This window comes from Triplophysa rosa, linkage group LG18 (genome assembly GCF_024868665.1).
Source record: "Triplophysa rosa linkage group LG18, Trosa_1v2, whole genome shotgun sequence".
Classification (NCBI taxonomy): domain Eukaryota; kingdom Metazoa; phylum Chordata; class Actinopteri; order Cypriniformes; family Nemacheilidae; genus Triplophysa; species Triplophysa rosa.
The window spans coordinates 19,801,356-19,820,027 of NC_079907.1; the positions used below are offsets into that span (position 1 = coordinate 19,801,356).

Below are 18,672 nucleotides of genomic sequence, written 5' to 3' on the forward strand. Positions count from 1 at the left end.
TGTGTGTGTGTGTGTGTGTGTGTGGCTCACAGTGAGAGAGTAGAGAGCAGAGGTCATGTTCTCAAGGTCTCGGTCCAGAGGACAGAACTGTTGGTAAAGCGGACAGGTGGGCTCCCACAGGACCGGAGGCTTTAGGACGTACCCACAGTGACCGTTCGCTTCAAACAGAGCGGCGTTCAGCTGCATGGGCAGATCTGAGAGAGAAATACACAACACATACACATACTACATGAGTCACACAAACGTTCTACACATCAAGAAATCTATTCATAAGGAAAACATGAAAAAAGCTCTAAAACATTGATTTAAATAATAATATATTAGGTTATGTTAAAACTACAATCCGTAACTTTTTAGAATTTTTTCGTTAGTGGTTAAACAAGAACGTCAAAAACTAAAACTGTCTCCTGATTCTAATAATGATTTATACTGTAGGTAGAGCTATCAGGTACAATTCGACAGGAAATGTCCGTTTGAAACGTACCCACAAGTACATAAAGCAACCTGCAGTTTTACGTGTCAGACAGAGATGGAGATAGAGAGGCCGAAGTTAAAGGGGTCATATGACACGGCTAAAACTAATATTATAGATTGTTTTAGATGTAATGTAATGTGTATACACGATTTAAGGTTCAAAAATGCTGTATTTTCCACATACCGTGCATGTTTGTATCTCCTCTTTGCCCCACCTCTGTAGCGCGCAGATTTTTAACAAAGCTCATCGCTCTGAAAAGCGAGGTGTGCTATGATTGGCCAGTTAACCAGTGCGTAGTGATTGGTCGAATACTGCAAGCGTGTGACGGAAATGTAACGCCTCTTACCATATTTGGAGCATCAGGTTCCCAAGCAATTGTACTGACAGGTACACCCACCTTACTTGCGTATACATTTGGGCGGTCTTAGTCAAATCAGACCACCAACTGACGTGGATTTGTGGGGGTGTGGTTACACGAGGCGTTTCAGGCAGGTCTGGGTGAGCATTAGCTTTTAGATAGAATGCATCTTTTGTTACGTGTCTAATACATGCACGGGCAACTTATAACCCACCAAAGACACAGAAAAACATGTATACGCGCCATATGACCCCTTTAAAGACTCTTTACCGTCGGACTGGTAGTTGAGGGCGACCAGTTGAATTCCATGCAGCCAGAAGATGAGTGGATTGGGGTTGGTGGAGTCGATGCGGGTGGCGGCCGGGTACGTCCGCAGCAGCTGACAACTGGTGTGCTGGATGAGTTTTTGCGAGTAGCGGCGACACAAGCGCTTGGCTGCGTTCTCGTTGACCGAGGAGATGTGGTAGCATTTCGGTGTGCGGATGATAGCGCTGAGAGAGGTGCTCGGGCTCAGCGTCTGAGACGTCTGGTCATCCCAGTTTGCACGACCGCCGTCCACAGCGGCTGCAAAGACACAAGAACATTGATTTTATGGTCAAGTTTTTGTGCGGCCTACTCTACATACGACCAAGCTTAACCAATGAAAGTGTTTACAATGAATGAGCTTTTTAAATAAATATATGAGATGAAACAAAAACAGAATGAGAATGCGTTTATCGCCACTGAAGATTCCAGCAAGCTTTGGGCTTTTATAAACTGAACTTTTGTCGTAAAGTTCACATTCCCGTAGGGGATTTTACATCAAAGAAGCTCAAGTAGAGACACTTGCCCTCTGCAAGTGCTTGTGCTCAAACTGTACATCCTTATTTTCTCAGACCGCCAGTCGCTGGAAATATTCCATAGAAAGGCATTTTTATGTGCTTTCGAGGGACATGAAAATAATGGAAAACTTAAGCGCATTTCTCCCACGAGCCCTCAAAGTGGGTGTTCTGCATCCCGCGCGCCGGTCCCTACCTTTTCCTGGAGCTCGGACCAACGTCACAGGCTCCCCGGGGCTCCCGCGAGCCGGAGCGCTGCCAAAGATGGACTTCCGGCTCTTTCGGTCCTTTCCTCTGCCGGAGGCTGACGGGGAGAGCGTGGAGAGGCCTGATTCCCACGCACAGCAACACAAACAAACACATATGTGAGGTCACGCTGCAGGGTTTACATTTCTCCAGCAGTCGCTAGTTTAAGAGCCCTTGTTTATACAAGCTTTACCTCCGAGACCATTCCAGTTTCCAACAGAGCCAAACACCTGAATCTCATTTAACAGACTTATTTCACCAAGTCAGCAAATTTGACGGTTCACACGTGTGCTGGATCATGAATTTGACCATACTGACCATTGACCATACTGCCAATGGTCAATATTACTGTGAGGTTTTATTAAAGGGAAAGTTCACCCCAAAACAAAAATTCTGTCATTTTTTTCACCCTCATGTTATTCCAAACCTGTATCTGACGCTTTCTTTAGTGAACACAAAAGAAGATATTTTGAGAAATGTCTCGGTGGTTTTGTGTTCATACAAGGGAAGTCAATGGAAGTAAATGTTGTTTGGTTATTAAAGGTTTTAAAATAACTTTATACAAGTTTGGAATGACATGAGGGTGAGTAAATGATGAAAGAATTCCCCTTTTGAGGTGAACTATCCCTTTAAGACGTTTAAGATGCTAAACTACAGAGGTCCAAATATGCTATTGAACATTTCAACAATTACAAAATCTAGTTGTAAATAAAGTTCTGATTTAGAATAGGGCTGTTCAACAATTAATCGCATCAAGAATAAACGTTTGTGTTTACATAATAATATGCCTGTGCACTGTGAATATTTATTTTGTATTCAAAAACACATACACATTTCTGTATATATTTAGAAAATACTTTTATTAACATTTATTCGTTTTTATGTTTTTCTTAAATATATACATGTATGCGTATTGTTGCGATTAATCGTTGAACAGCCCTAATTTAGAAACGATTTCTAAACTATTTCTAAATTTGTAAGTTCCAAGCAATTTCTTGGTAACAAATGAAGCTTTTTTTGACATCGACTGATGTTTGGAACAGTTTCAAATCACGCTGTAAAACATGATTCAAGTTTTGCACAAACTCCTGGAGTCTTTGCCAGCTCAAGCGCAAAGGTGAGACCTACCAGATGTCTCACTTTTGATGTAACTGATGAATTTTGGCCTATAATGTTCAATACCAGCAAACACTGAGAAACATCAGGTGTGGTGAATTTGAGCACCTGGGAATTTGACGGCCTGACAGTAGATGATGAGGTCTGAGAGCTCTTGCGCGATCTGTCTGCTCTCTTTCTCATTCTGGGGCAGATAAAACTCCTCCCCCAACTCCATGTCAAACATCTGCAGGAGCCAATAAGCAACATTAGATCATTCAGTCCGTCTTCAACACACGAAGAAACAAAGTTTAATTTTTCTATTGTTTACGGACCTTTCCTTTGCTTCCTGCTTTCTTAAAGCGTTTGGGCATCTCGTCGTTGGACTCGTACTGAAGTTTCTCTGAGGACGACTTGCTCTCTGGTTTGTCGTCCAGAATATTGTCTGCAGATAAGAAAAGATTAGAAACATTTTTACGTCGTACCCAACAAACATTTCATGGATTTGACCGAAACAAAAAGCACATCGAGAGATTAAAACCAAAGAAAAAGATTCATTTAAATGATTTTCTTCGATGAGCACTTTGCAAAGCACACACGGGTCATTCTGCAACCTACTTAAAAAAAACGTATAAATTATGTGACGGGAAAGTATTACAAAACAAAAGTCCTCTCTTGAAACTGTTCTAATCCTGAGCGGGATCCTAAATTCTATATTCAATTATGGATTTCTTTCAATTTTGTTGGAAACATGTGGAATAATAAACCATCAAAGCCATCGAAATACAAAACCCTGCTTTACTGTTTTTTGATTATTTTAATGCAAAAATTTTTACATATTGTGCCTTTAAGAGAAAAGCAGTATAGAAGCGTAGGATTCATGTCAATCCACATCAGTTGCGGAACGACCCGTGTGATGTCAGCATGATTTGAAGGTAAACTCAATGTGCTGCAGAACTCATAGCTGCGTCTCTGGGGACGTCCGTATGGGAAAGAACAAAGTCTCCTTTAACCGAGAGCATCGCAAGGCCTGAGAAAGCAGATGGCTTTGTTTTCCCCCATCGACGAGCCAGTGCCGCGAGCGTTCCAAAACAACAAGAGCTGGGAAGACAGAGGCCGAGTTTGGGATGGTTTGTTTATATGTCAAACTGCCCGTCTGACCGCTCCATATGCTCATGTACTCGTGACAGAGCAGATTCAACGTCCCTCACCGCCTCTGACAGCCATCATTACAAAATACATCAGTGCTGATTTATTCCCTCCAAACACGAGCAATCAAATCAGAGCAGACACACACAAGCGGTTCAAACACACACAGGGTTTTACCTTCCTGGCCATAAGAAGCAGTAGAAGCATTGAGGACATCAGCTACATGAAACAAGACAGAAGAATGAAGAATACAAGGAGGAGATATCCTGCCTGAGCAGTTAAAGATCTTGAAAGTGTTAGTTAACACAAATTACATTCAGAAACTACAACTTAAAGCGTGTCGTTTTTACACTGCTAGTGTCCTTGCATTTCTCCACGGTCTCCTAGCTCACGCCATATATTCAGCCAATGCTGATGTCAAATCTCAAACCAGGTTTAACACCTTTCAGTGTGACAAGACCTTAGTACGAGTTGCTCTTTCTGTTAGAGTGGAAAGGTTGAAAACACTGTACGTGAACATCAAAACAACTACCCACTTCACCCTTAAAGGGACAGTTCACCCAAAAATGAAAATTCTGTCATCAGTTCCTCACCCTCAGATTGTTCCAAACCTGTGTAAATGTCTTTGTTTCGATAAACACAAAGAAAGATATGTGGAAGAATGTCCGTAACCAAACAGATCTCGTCCCCCATTTCCCTACCATGGCAGTAAACGGGGGACGAGATCTGCTCGGTTACTGACATTCTTCCAAATATCTTCCTTTGTGTTTAGCAGAACAAAGACATTTATACAGGTTAGGTTTGGACAACCCAAGGAAGAGTGAATGATGACAGAATTTCCATTTTTGGGGGAAGTATCACTTAAAATAAAGTGCAGGACAGTTCTGTGAAACACACATACCGTCTGACAGCGACTCGTAATCGTAATCATATTCATCCTCATCCTCTTCTTCGTCATCGTTGTTTCCGCAGGCTGTGCCGTTGGACGTGCTGCTGTTGGCCTGAGCCTGCATATGTGCCAGCTGATGTGCCTTCAGACATGAAGAGAAGATCATTTACTTCGATGCTCCAAGAGCTAATATCTGTGCATACTTTAAATATTTGAAAACTAGTTTGTCAAGACCCACAAAGAATCTGAGAAGTCCTCATTCATTCAATAGTTATAGGGTCTTTAGTTCTAAGCATCTCAATTATTATCCGATTGAAACTGATCCGATGCCACAGAAAAACAAACGAGCATGTGTGATCTCCTCACAGGTTTTTCTGTAGTTGTTTTAATGCGGATGGGACTTTATGCAGTATATAATCTGTCCCTGTGGGAGCAATTACATGCAGATTTGTACACATTGGGATCAGGTTTGCTCAGGTAACATTCTGAACAAGGTCAATAACAAACGTTAAAGCGCTCAGAGAGCAGTTCCTCATGTACCTTCTGTTTGAGGATGTCCACCGGAGCCTGATGTGCTTTCAGCTTCTTGTTTTTCAGAAGGATTTTCCCGCGGAGCTGCAGGGGTGACGGAAGCCGAGGCTCGTCCGCAAAATCGCTCTCGAACAGAAACTTAGTCACCAGCTTCTCTCCGAACACCGTCTGAAGATGAAACACATCTCAACATGGCTAAGAAGACAGAAATGATCAAAACCTTCCCAAGATGACGCTGAGAACACAGATTTACAGCATGTAGAGAACCAACGCCACCAAAATTCAATGTACGATGTAAACGACAAGTAGTTGACCAAGCATGTAAATATTAGCATTACGGTTTTTATAGATCAAAGCGTCATCCAACAATGTCTGAATTTGCCAGATGAACTTGAACCAAAACAGTTTTGGGTCACAACCCATCCGTGTGAATGAAAAGATACCTTAAAGATCTCGGCCATCTTGCGTTGCTGTGGTAACGAGCAGTGGTTTTCAATCGACAGAATGACCGGCATGTCTGAGTTCACAAAGGCTGTGCGATTGATGGCTTCAACAACATCCTACACAACAGAAGAAAACACGCATCAAATACAAACATTACCTTACCTTGGTACCAGGGTTGTACAAAATTCAGAATTGAATTGAGAATGACCCCCAAATTCCAATTCAGTTCTTGAATTTGAATTAGAATTCAAGCAGGAAGCTGAATTGCAATTCAAATTCAAATTGCAGGAAGTAGAATTGAAATTCCATAAAATTCAAAGAAATTCATGATTAAGGTGTATTTAACAATGAAGCTTTACAGTATATATTACATATGATTACAACATGAATTTCATTCAGATATTATTGTATGGACTTTATGTACTGTACACAATACTTTATTACAGTAAATAGGCCTATTTTTTTTAACCACAAATTAACATTAAAAACATACTCTATAAAACAGGTCCTTAAATTTTAATAACTTTCAAATTGTGGAAAATGAAAGGATAGCACTTCATTTCCCAGAATACCTTGCTGTATCCAAATCTTCAAAATGGTTGATCAAACATTTAGGACATTTTGTTTGGAGTTCACTCTAGTGAAATAAGCTAATCGAGGGCCAGAGCTGGTTTGTACTTTTGTTTTTTGTAATTACAGCAATATGCAAAATGATAACGCACGTAAAAGGACATCTGTGCTCATTCATTTTGGTGAGGAAGAAAAATGCATGTTAAAAGTATCACATTCTCACTGATATGTGATAAGAATGAATTTCTCTGAATTGCAATGAATTCAATTCCAATTGAATTCAATTCAACATCCTGTAGGGTGGAGTCAATTCAAATTCAAATTCATTCGTTTAAAGGCGGGGTGTCCGATTTCTCTTAGCCGTTGTTGATGTTCAAATCACCAAAACAGACACACCCCTACCCCCATCTTTCGCTTTCGTCAGCGCTCGGCTAATGTCCGTCCTGTGCACTGTGCACCTTACTGTTGATTGGCCATAAGGTTGTTTTGGTACTCGGCCCGACTCAGTTGTCTAAAGCGTAATTCAGAAATCGGTTACCCCACCTTTAATTGAATTAAATTCTGAATTTTGCACAGCCCCCTGCTTGGTACCTGTAAAAGTATACAACAGTATTAACTACAGTTTACTACAGAATACTGCATACAGTACATTAACAAAAAGAAGTCATTACTAGAGAATACAGCAATTAACTACTGTTTAGTAAATGCTGAAGTATACCATGGTATTTTTTTTCATATGGGTTATTTGTTATGTCTGTTCTGTTCATGGATATTACAACTATTATTACTATCATTAATTACATCTCTGTTCACATAATTCAAATAAAATACAACTATTTGAGTATTTGAAAAACTTAAATTAAATAAAAGAAATATAAACGTTGCCTTAGCAATAAACTGAAATATAGCTGAGGCACTACAATTATAACTGAAAATTTATAAAAACTAGAACAGAAGTTAAGAAGTAAACCAATATAGCATTAAAAATGTTTTTATGTAAAAAAGTCATGATAAAACAAATGCACATTTTGCCAAATTAACCTAAAATGAACTGGAAAACAAAACATTGGAGATGCACCGATACTGAATTTCTGATTGATTATTCAGAGTGATATCTGCCGATACCGATTCTGAAGATGAAATAAATATTTCTTAACTTTCTGAATGTTATTAATTCATACAACGACTATCAATGTTGAACATCAAACTGGTGATGTTTCTTAACCTTTTCTATACACAGAGTACAAATTCATTGCATTTTCCTGTCATCTTTTGATTGACAGGACATATCGGCCCTGATCATCAGCCGTTTTTAAACTATCCACCGACAGTGTGAAAATGTGATTATATCGACCGCTACCGACCAATACATCGGTGCATCTCTACCAAAACTCCATTAATAAAGCTAAACAACTGTTAAAAGCTCAATGCATGAACCACAGACAGTTGTGTTTTTGCCTTTCCAATACTACATCTACAAAAATGCTACAAAAGCAGATCATTAAAGAATCGGTTAAAGAAACAGATCAGTGAATTCCATCTTCATTTCCAAGCTAACCTTGAAGGGGACTTTAGTTGTGAGAGTGTGTCCGTGGTAAATAACAGGCATGCCGTCATCTCCGTCCCAACAGTCCAGCTCGACGCTTCGACAGCCCTGGAGCAACACCTGCGACAGAACCCATAAATCAACCGCCGGCCGGCGTTACATTCACCTGCGCGTGACTTCAACGGTCAAGCATGTGAAACACTGAACGTCAAGTTTATGAAGTGAATCCAGAGCGGTTTGGCTTGGATGACAGTGAGGATAAACAGAAGCCATTGGAGGAGGTACCTGACTGTAGAGCTCCACCGAAGACTCTCCCTTCAGCTGATGGCCCGTGAGGTATGTGTTATGAGAGGACTCGATGTAATAGTACGACAGTGGATACTGGAGCTCCTCCACATTCACTTGAGACTCCTCGTTTTTACAGGCAAAGTTATCCCTATCCAGTAGAAACCTTGAGAAGAAGATGTGTGTGGCTTTAAAGATGACTTTCTGTGTGATGTAGCCGAGAGTTCAACCAAAAATAAAACTTCTGATCACACCACTCTCATGTCATTCAAAGACTCTTTTTTTCAGTGGAACACAATAGAAGATATTTTGAGAAATGTGTCCGTGGTTTTTTGTTCAGATAATGGAAGTCAATGTGGTTCAATGTTGTTTGCTTAAAATATCTTCTTTTGTGTTGTGCAGAAGTAATAAGGGTGAGTATATGAAGAAATGATTTTCATTTTTGGGTGAACCATCCCTTTAAATCAATATTGTGGATTATTTTGAATAAGTAATGTCAGAGAAATCGCCGGTCCAAATGATTTTGTCAAGCATGTTTCAATAAAACCAAACCTGGCAAATCCTTCAAAGGACATCCATCCCATCTGGCGCATACTTGAGGAGGGCTCGAATTTCTAAAGAAACAAAAACAAATCAAATGTTATTACGCTGTCATGCATATCATTAGATGTCTCAATGTGATGTATGAGCCAGCGAGACTCTTAATATCCAACTGTCAATCAACAAAGAAAGAATCAGTCGTCCATGTTGTTGACGGTAAACGGAGACCACCAATGAGAACTTGAAAAATGTGCCAACCAACTCATGTTCTAGACAAAAGCTTCAAATCCCTTAAACAACTTTGACAGACAAACAGAAGGTGGGTCGACTCACCTGTATGATGCTCAGGATCTCATCATAGGTCAGATGTTCCCCTTGACAGTTGACCAGAAAGTCATTTAACTGGGAGATGGCGAGTCCCAGCACTCCCAGTGAAGAATTCTCCACCCCGGTGCCATTGGTCACTATGCTGGCAGCGGCGATGGCGTCTGAGATTTGCTTCTGGTTGTCGGACATCTGCTGACGTGTCCGGATGAAAAGGCCCAGATCAGAGCCGTTTCGGGTCAGCAGATCTGCAGAGAGATTGGATCGTAAACGTTTCGGCACTTCTCAATTACAATCAAATGCATTGACAGATGCACACCGAGATCTGGCTGTGGTCCTGTAAGTTTGTCATCGATCCTCAGGGTGGTGTAGAGAGGGACCGAGTCGGGACCTGAGCGGCTGCACGGGACGGCGTACACGTCAAACAGCTCCTTTAAGTCCTTGCGACTTCGAATGCTGGATGCACAACAAACGAGAACATTTTCAACAATCATTCTTTTATAAAGCACAGATGCAGTTTATTTGAGGAATTGTGTGTTTTACCTGAAAGACTTGAAGAGCTCCACAAACTCAACGAAGCTCATGACGCTGTCAGAGATCATGAGATCTTGAAAGCCTCTGAAGCAGCTTTTCCCCCGGCCGTGCCAGCTTCGACTGCTCCAGGCCCTGACACCACCAAACACCAGAAACTACTGTTATTACACCAGCAATTTAATCAGATCTATCAATAAATAGTACACTGTTGATAAAAAACGCCCCCCAAAAAACTGATTCGGATGTAGATGACACAAAACAATTACATGTAAAAATAAAATGTAATGAAATGAATGCATTTTGTGCACAAATGCATAATATTGAAATGTAACTATTGTATTGTAAACATTGTTTAAATTACATGAACTGTAATTACATTTCATAATGTATTAAATTTGTCATACAAAACGTAATAAATGATGCGAAATATCATTATAACATTATCGTAATTGTTATTACATTATAAACACAAGATTATTACTTTTTATGTATTTATATTTATTTGTTTAATGTTTTGTTTAAGGTTTTATTAGAAAATGACTAGATTACGAACATTTTGTTACATTAATAATGTAATACTTGTTACATTATGTGCAGTTATTACATTACGAGTTGGTACAGATGTTATCATCGTGCCGCCATGTTTGAACTTAATGAAACTTTTTCACAAGACTGTGATGACGCGTTCAACGGTCATCAACATCGTAAATCCTCCAAAGTTTTTTATTTTCATAAAAAAAACGAATGTTTATAACACTATACTTTGAATTATATTACATTTAAATAAAATTACAAAAAATAGTGCTAACGCGAGGGTGTTTTTTAAACAACGTCTAAGGAAGTCATGGTAAGTTTGAGATTATTCTCTCTTTTGATTGCCGTTATCAGACTCTCTCTCTCTTTTTTTTTAATTTCGTTGAAAGTAGTGAAAACACTATCGTTCATTTTTTTCTTTCGCTATTTGAGCAAATGAGAATGCAAAAATGTATTTGTGGTAGTCTCCCATTCACCGCTATAGAAGTTTACCAAACTATGACGACTTCCGCTGCTAAGAAACCCGGAAACGTGAAAAAGGTCCATCTCTATGTTGCTATGGAACGTAGTCATCATAAGTTCAAAATATGAATAATTTTTTCTCACAAACGAATCATTTTGCTATAGAAGAAGACATTTATCAACAAACTGTTTAACAATTAATCGCATCTACAATAAAAGTTTGTGTTTATATAATATATGTCTGTGCACTGTGCATATTAATTGAGTATTTATAAACACATGCACATACATGTATATATTTAAGAAAAATATAAAAAATAAAATGAATACATATTTACATGTAATTTAGATCACATAAAAATATAAATATATACTTGCAGATATTTATTAAATATATACAGTACATGTATACGCATGTGTATATTTTTAAAAATACAACATTGATATGCACATCTCACAGACCTTTATTATGTAAACCTAATATAGAAGATAACAACATAATTTTTTATAAAAATCTATAATTTAAATCATTCAACTGAAGAAAGGAAATCATATACATCCGGGATGCCGCAGAGTGAAATTAAAAGAGAATCTTCATAATCTGGTGAACTATTCCATTAACATTTTGTGACCTCAACATGCAGTAGTTTCCTTCCTTATAGTATTAATCTAAACAGTGTAAATGATGCCTTACCCCAGTTGCCCTTTGGAGCTGCAGGGCAGGCTGGGGGAGGAATGGGGATGTGGTGGGGTGGAGGTGTTTGCGCTAAAGGATCCAGAGGACGATGCAGAGGAAGAGGAGTTGGACAAAGAGCTTCCGGGAGACTGGCTTTTACTGTTAGATAAGGAAAAGGGTCCGGGAAGGCCGAGGGAACTGCAGTCCTCTACTGAAACATCAGAGCAGACATCATGCATCTGACCTCTTTTTATTTTTGTTATTCAGAAAAATGTGTTGCTAAACCAGCTGAAATCAGTTCTTAACATTCCTCTATCATGTCTAAAATCTGAATGATCAGTATTTCTCACCAGTTTCCTCAGGCTCTACACTTTCTGATGGGTCTGACTCTCTCCTTCCTAAAGATTCTTTAAAGCTCCTGGTCTTGCGTGAGATCATCTCATCATCGGTACCGTCTCCACTGTCCCCCTGTGAACAGAACCAGTGTGTCAGTGACAGCCGTGTCAAAACGAAGCGTGTTAGCTCGTGATCTTCATGTCCTCACCCTCACTAAAGCTTTCTTCTTCTTTTTAATGTTGGAGTTGATGCCCAGCGGACTGTTTCTCTGCACTGAGTTCTTCTCAGCACTCTTGCTGGCAGATCCGGGGCCGCCGGCACCCATATTCCAGCGCCGGCCACCGAACAGCTCGATGGCCTGGGCCAGTGTGGGACCTTCAAATTTATTGTCCTCCTACAAACGAATTTTTAAAGCAATATAACCGCCACAGATAATAAGATCAGACAACAATGACTGGAATTCAGCTGTAGGAAAATCAAGCCCAAGATGACTTCACGTTAGCCAAGTTATGCAAAATGGGAAATAGCACGAGGCAGTCGGTGATGAACAGAGATAGAGACAACTAGACAACTGTAAACTGTCAATGACATAAACTGTACCTGATACAGGCTGACGTACTGTCTGCGCAGCCACTGCAGCCTCTGGTCTGGAAACTTTCTGATCTTCCTGATGGCTCCGAGCAGTTCCTGAAGGCCCTTGTACAGCATGTGTGCCGTGTGTTTGGGCGCCACAAAGTGAAGCAGTCTGTTGTCTGTAGTGTGAAGTCCATAGAGCAGCGTCAAAGCGTTCTCACTGGCGTTCATGTTGCACAGTTTGTGCTGCAGGCACACAGCGTTAACGTCCACCGCGGGGTGACCCATAAACACGGCCTTCACCACGTTCAGGTCCAGGAGCCCGTCGGACAGTCCGCAGTGCACGGGTTGACCCAGAGGTAAGTGGTCTGGGGACGGTGGAGGTCCCCCGAAGCCTCTGGATCTTCCGGTCAGGACGCCGATGCGGTGGGGTTTGGACCAGGTAAGGAAACAGTTATCGGGCTGCAGACGCAGATGGCAGCGGGCCGTGAGGTGGCTCTCCGGGTCGTAGCGGATGACCGTCGCTCCCTGGAAGAGGAACTGGTGGAGATCCGGCTGCAGCGAGAGCACGTACCACGGGATGAGCTCCGTGCCGTGACTAAAGGATCCGTGGACCTCCTCAGCGGCCTGGAGGTCTACGTCCTTCACCAGCTCAAGTGGGTCCCCTTCAGAATCAGAGAGGTCTCCTACCAAAAACCTGCAGAAGTGACACGAGGAAGATTTCCAAGAGGTGAAACAGAGATCGGAATCAAGTGATGTAATAAACAGAACTCTTCCTGAGAACTGCTCAGTGTCTCACAAATGCCATATTACTTTTGCAGAACAAGCGATATTGAAGTGCAAGCCCTCAAGACCACCTGAACGTGGTTCTAAGACCACAATGTCTTGATCTAGATGTGTCTTTGTTTAGGTTTAGTATTGGTCTGGTTCTTGAGGGTCTGGAACTCAAAAGCAGGGCCGTCACGCATCTTTGTGCAAAAGAAACACGGCATGTTACTTAGAAACCATTCCTGTTAGTGTAACCTGTGAACCATGCGACATTCCAGCGACTTACAGGACACGCTCTGAAGCAGGAGCTTTCCTTGAAGAGAACGGAAGAGAAAGAAGGCAGTTGTTTGAGAAACAACAGAACCCGCAGTCACGTGGCCAAATGCATTTCTGTGCCCAAACACAGCACGCTCTATTTTTATACATTAGTGGCATTGCGTTGAGCACATATGAGATGTTCCTGAGACGCTAAGGAGAAAAAAAAACTATACAGAGATACATCAAAGCCAGGTTGTTCAGGTCTGCAAAGACAGACGCTGATATTCTCCAGAGATCTTCCAGAGACAGTATTAACAACCGACATGAGCACCTTCCTCCAGATGACAAACCAGCCACAACTTTGAGAACTAACAGAGCTCACAACCTCTAATGCTCTGAACATGACTTAACATGAATAAACAGATGTTGAACATACCAGTCTTTGGAGTCTTTTAAAAGGTTTAGAAAAATCCAAAGCACTTTATTCTTTCGCTTTCTTTTAGTCCTGTCACAATATAAGATTCCTCTATGTGATTATCGTGGTAAAAATAATTAAATATTGGTTGACATGGGTAAATGTGGCAAAATGACTTTTGGATTGTTTACAAATGTTTTTATGAGAGACACTCACTGGTTTCTGATCGTGTCTTTGAAGGAATTCTTTGGACAGATGTTGATTTCTCGAGTCCTCTCCTCGGGCTCCTCTGTCTCCAGGCTTCGATTACAGCTGCGGATCGTCTGCAGAATGTTACTGACCGTCGTCTCCTTGTCCAAGTTGTGCAGTCCGTCACTTCCGGCCCTCTCCAGGAAGCGCTGCTGGCCGTTATAGTCTGCAATAAACTGTGGGGCGTACGAAGAACTTCAACACACAGAAAGCACACAAGCCCAACTATAGACTTAAGGGATTTGGGGGTTTTTAAAGCCTCGGTTTAATGATTTATTAGTCAATGGAGTGACTAAATGTCTTTGTCCCAGTTGATTCAATCTACTTTTCAGAAAGCCAGGAAGCGATTCAGTGCTCAATATTCTCATATTAATGAAATAGCTAATTATTGCTCCAGTCTGCCAAAATGGTCTCAGTATTATTATTGTAACCATAAAAGGCAATTCAATTTGACCAGGAAATTAAATTTCCTGTGTTCATCATTATCAGTACTTAATCTTCACCTCAAAAGAGTCGTCTTGAGAATCAAAAGACGGACTCAGTCCGATAATGCTGGCAGCGCCGTCGAGAGCTTCGCTGAGTTCCTTCAGGAAGACGCCGCAGAACGGCACCACTTTGCATCCTGGGATGTTGAGCGCACGGTTTACCACTTTCTTGTACTCGGAGGACGACTCGTGTTGAGCCATGGCGTCTTTCAGCCCACGCATGGTCTCGATGTCGGCCTGCTCCATAAACTGCCACATCTTTAGCACTTTACGAGACCTGAGGGAATAAACCATGAGTAGTCAGAATCACAGAGCCAGTAGACCCTTCTGTTTCTGTTAAGTCTTCCTTTTGCTCCTTTATGTTATGACTATTGTAGATCTCATCCATTATCTTTAAACTTTTCATCTTTACCAATGCCAACATTTATTTGGACACAAAAATGCACTCGAAGGCATAACATCGCACCTGAGACCTGCCAGGAACTCCATGACCGCGTTGTAGTTGCCCATGTCCCAGCAGCATTTTGCCACGTGGACGAGATGTGAGAAGACCTCCCTCTTTTCCTCCATAGAGCCTGCGGTGAGGATGAGCCACGTCACCCATGAACTCACCTGAACACACAATCAACACACATCAACACATGATCACGAGGATCTACTGACATCACAACACCTACAGCAGTCAGGACTGGCTCTGTTCAATCCTGATTCGCTTCTCAGATCTGATCTTTACCTGTAAACATTACAGTTGCAATACATAAACCATAGGAGTTTCAAAAACACAATCCAATTATTTTCAAGTAAATTTTATGCAGAAAAGTACTTTGACAGATGTAAAAACTGGTCCAGAAACGTTTCATTTTTATTTATTTTATTTTTAAATCTTACAAATATAATCAAACCTTAAAGATATTCATTTAACATTTTGATAAGGTTATAAATGTTCTGTTGGTTGTATTTTGTTCAAACATTTGTGCAGTGTTAAAAAACTGAAACGGGAAGTTCTTCTGAATCTGGATCAGTGTTGCCGACATTTTCCAAAGTGGTCTATACAGTATGTCATTCAAGTACTGTACATCATAAGTAACTGAAAATGTAAATGAAAGTAAATCATTTCATTTCATTAATTAACTATTCAGAAATTGATTACCCCAACTCTGGATTTTCCTTTTTGGGTGAACTCTTTAAATCAAACAAGGAAATGACAGATATGAGCATCCTTACAACAAGCGCAGGCTGTCTCTGTAGAGCTCCCATAATAGATTGTAAAAACACGTCAATATAAATGTCATTAAAATAGTGATGATTCTCCATGCCAGTCAATTGAATTTAAATGGATAGTTCACCCACAAATGAAAATTCTGTCATGAATTACTCCGCCTCAAGTCGTTCCAAACCTGCATAAATTTCTTTGTTCTGTTGAACACAAAGATATTTGAAAAAAATGTTAGCTCTGACATGTCTGGGGCACCATTAACTACTATAGAAGGGAAGATCATTGTATCATTTTTTTTGTTTTGTTCTGAACACAAAATGAGATATTTTGAATAAAGTTCTGGGGCAGAAATGTCAGAGCTAACATTTTTCAAAATATCTTTCTTTATGTTCAACAGAACAAATACATTTATACAGGTTTGGAACAACTGGGGGGGTAATTCATGGCAGAATTTTCATTTTTTTGTGAACTATCCCTTTAAATGTTCTGAAATGACAATAAGTCAAACACTAGCTGCGTTTACATGGACACATCAGATTGAATTTAATCAGAAAGGTATGATAATACATGAAAGGTAAATTAAATGATCTAATTGATGTGCGTGTTTACATGACAAGCTTCAAATCCGATATAATCTGCTGACATGTGCACACTGATACCCACTAAAACAGTGTTTTAAAGCACATGTTGTGTATATTTTATTTTACAAACGGCACGAAAAAAAATGTACAGTTTATAAAAGCAGAGTAATGTCTCGTGCCAATGAAGCACGAGCACATCCGATGCGGTTTTGCCATGGTAAAACCATGACAAAACTACCAAGACCCACCAGAGCGTCTGCAGGCAAACAATAATTAAAATAAATGTTTAGCAACAGCTAATACCGAACATTAAAAGTGATAATATGCGGATTCATATATCAGCATTAATGGTAAACAGAGACGGGAGCGGTGGACGCAGGTATCAATATAATATTCACAAAACGGCTAATCAAACAATGTTGTAAGCACAGATGTATTTATTTTATGTCACAGACACCAGCATGATAATGTACAATTCATAAACGCAAAATAAGGTCTACATATCAATGAAGCAAGGTCGTTACAGTGACATGGTAAAAACAGTTCCAAAGCACATGTAAGTAAACGATAAATAAAATAAATGTTCAGTAGCCTACTACGAATATAAATGAAATTTTATGATTAGATATTTTAGCCTACAGTATGTTTGTATATCTGCAAATGTATAGTGAGAAATTGCGGTTAAAAACTCACTCACAGGGAAACAGTAAAACATTTTAAATGCATAGAAACATTAATAAGTACATTTAGAGATGACAAGCATATGGAAATGTGTACCGCTTTGTCAGATTTATGGTTTTTGGTTTCTTTAGCAACAGCTGCTCCGTTCCGTGCGTCATACGTATGGGATTCCTTTTGTGCCAATAAGAATGAACGCAAACTTTTAAAAAACGAACAAAAATATACAATGAGAAAGAAAAAAAACACTTTGATAATGAAAACAATAAACTCAGTTGCAAGAATGTGACATGATTTCTTAACAATTTTCTAAGTTTAGTTTTTGCAAATAATAGTTTTGAATTCGCTGCTAGATTTTCCATTTGCGCTTTCCTAGTTTTCGTTTACGCTTCTCAATTTTTCGTACGCCTTTCTGGCACAAATCTCACGTGTGGGCGGGATTTATGGCCACTTTACTCTCATTGGTTAGTGAGATTTGGATTGACAGCTCCCTGACCAGGAAGTCGAAACTGAAGACAGTGCAGTGGATTAGAGAGCAATCTGCTTGCGGTTTTCTGTATAGTATTGTTTTAGTGTTTGTACTTAAATTACTTTCTTATTTTGTTAGTATATTAGCAGGGTTGCCAACTATCACACACTTAAAAGTAGGACACGCTTCCAGGCTCTATCACGCCGTAACAACAAGCCAACGTCGAGTAAAGACAGGATAGCTAGCCATATTCACATGCAACTTTACGTGAGTTTAGAGGCCGTCAAGACAGCAGTCTATAATTTATAATTACAATGATATCAGGAAAACGAGATGCCTAGTGAGTTTTGAGGAGATATACAATAAAGTGTTATGCTTCCCGTTCATATTTCTAATTTATACATTATAATCGTGGTGGCATTTTATGTATTGTTTCTATATTTAAATGTTTGTTTATAGTTTAAGAAGTCTCTCTTCTGCTTTTCTCTAACCTGTTTTATGTAGGTGTGTAAATACATAATGAAATTGATGTTTGCAAGAGGCAGACTAAATGAATGAAACATTCATAAGGCCTCTAATTATGTCACCTTATGAATTTGTTTTGTTGTAGCGTTTAAAAAACATAAATGTCATTTGAATGTATTGGTAGTGTTTTATGAGGTGTACTTTCTGTGAATGTAATGAAAGGGGTATAATACTGTACATTCACCATGAGTTTAAAAAGAAAGATACAGTACTTGACTTATAAGTGGACTTAATTCTTTGAAAGGAGACTGTATGCCAGAGCGACATCGTCATCCTCCTCCTCAGCTGGACACAAGTCACCCCTCAGGTACATTTATGTAACCGAGATAATAAAATCGCTAAAAGTTTTAATCTCTGTACAGTAACTATGCAGCAATGTTTTCATTTAGCACGTTTTTCTCACAACCCAATAATCTGTAACATGTCTTTATTGGATGTTATAATGCAAGTTGTTCGTTCCTTTTTAAGAAAATAATCTTACAGTCTATAAAATAATACCTGACAGAAAGTATAAAGCACACAATGAACGAGCTAAGTAAAGACAGAATTGCTACTGTACAGGAATACAACTTTTAGCGATTTTCTTTATTATCTGAATTACATTCATTTACCTGAGGATGAGGAGGACGCTTGGATCCACACC

At 39.8% G+C, this 18,672-nt stretch overlaps 1 protein-coding gene across 5 annotated transcripts in view; it reads right to left on the reverse strand.

Moving 5' to 3' along the window:
* The window catches only part of plce1 (phospholipase C, epsilon 1), a 92,191-nt gene that overhangs the window by 6,929 nt on the left and 66,590 nt on the right, over positions 1-18,672 (reverse strand). For 2 of the 5 annotated variants that reach the window (XM_057358167.1, XM_057358171.1), the window contains 22 exons: positions 15,027-15,172; positions 14,579-14,837; positions 14,043-14,251; positions 12,413-13,082; positions 12,021-12,206; positions 11,827-11,944; positions 11,495-11,687; positions 9,814-9,936; positions 9,590-9,726; positions 9,280-9,518; positions 8,959-9,020; positions 8,407-8,572; positions 8,134-8,241; positions 6,005-6,121; positions 5,571-5,729; positions 5,043-5,172; positions 4,319-4,360; positions 3,328-3,437; positions 3,122-3,239; positions 1,848-1,979; positions 1,104-1,397; positions 31-194 (listed from right to left, as the gene is read on the reverse strand). In XM_057358167.1, coding sequence (XP_057214150.1) covers positions 31-194; positions 1,104-1,397; positions 1,848-1,979; positions 3,122-3,239; positions 3,328-3,437; positions 4,319-4,360; positions 5,043-5,172; positions 5,571-5,729; positions 6,005-6,121; positions 8,134-8,241; positions 8,407-8,572; positions 8,959-9,020; positions 9,280-9,518; positions 9,590-9,726; positions 9,814-9,936; positions 11,495-11,687; positions 11,827-11,944; positions 12,021-12,206; positions 12,413-13,082; positions 14,043-14,251; positions 14,579-14,837; positions 15,027-15,172 — 3,882 coding nt within the window. The remainder of the gene's footprint in view (positions 1-30; positions 195-1,103; positions 1,398-1,847; positions 1,980-3,121; positions 3,240-3,327; positions 3,438-4,318; positions 4,361-5,042; positions 5,173-5,570; positions 5,730-6,004; positions 6,122-8,133; positions 8,242-8,406; positions 8,573-8,958; positions 9,021-9,279; positions 9,519-9,589; positions 9,727-9,813; positions 9,937-11,494; positions 11,688-11,826; positions 11,945-12,020; positions 12,207-12,412; positions 13,083-14,042; positions 14,252-14,578; positions 14,838-15,026; positions 15,173-18,672) is intronic. The other 3 variants (XM_057358168.1, XM_057358170.1, XM_057358169.1) reach the window with 3 other exon arrangements.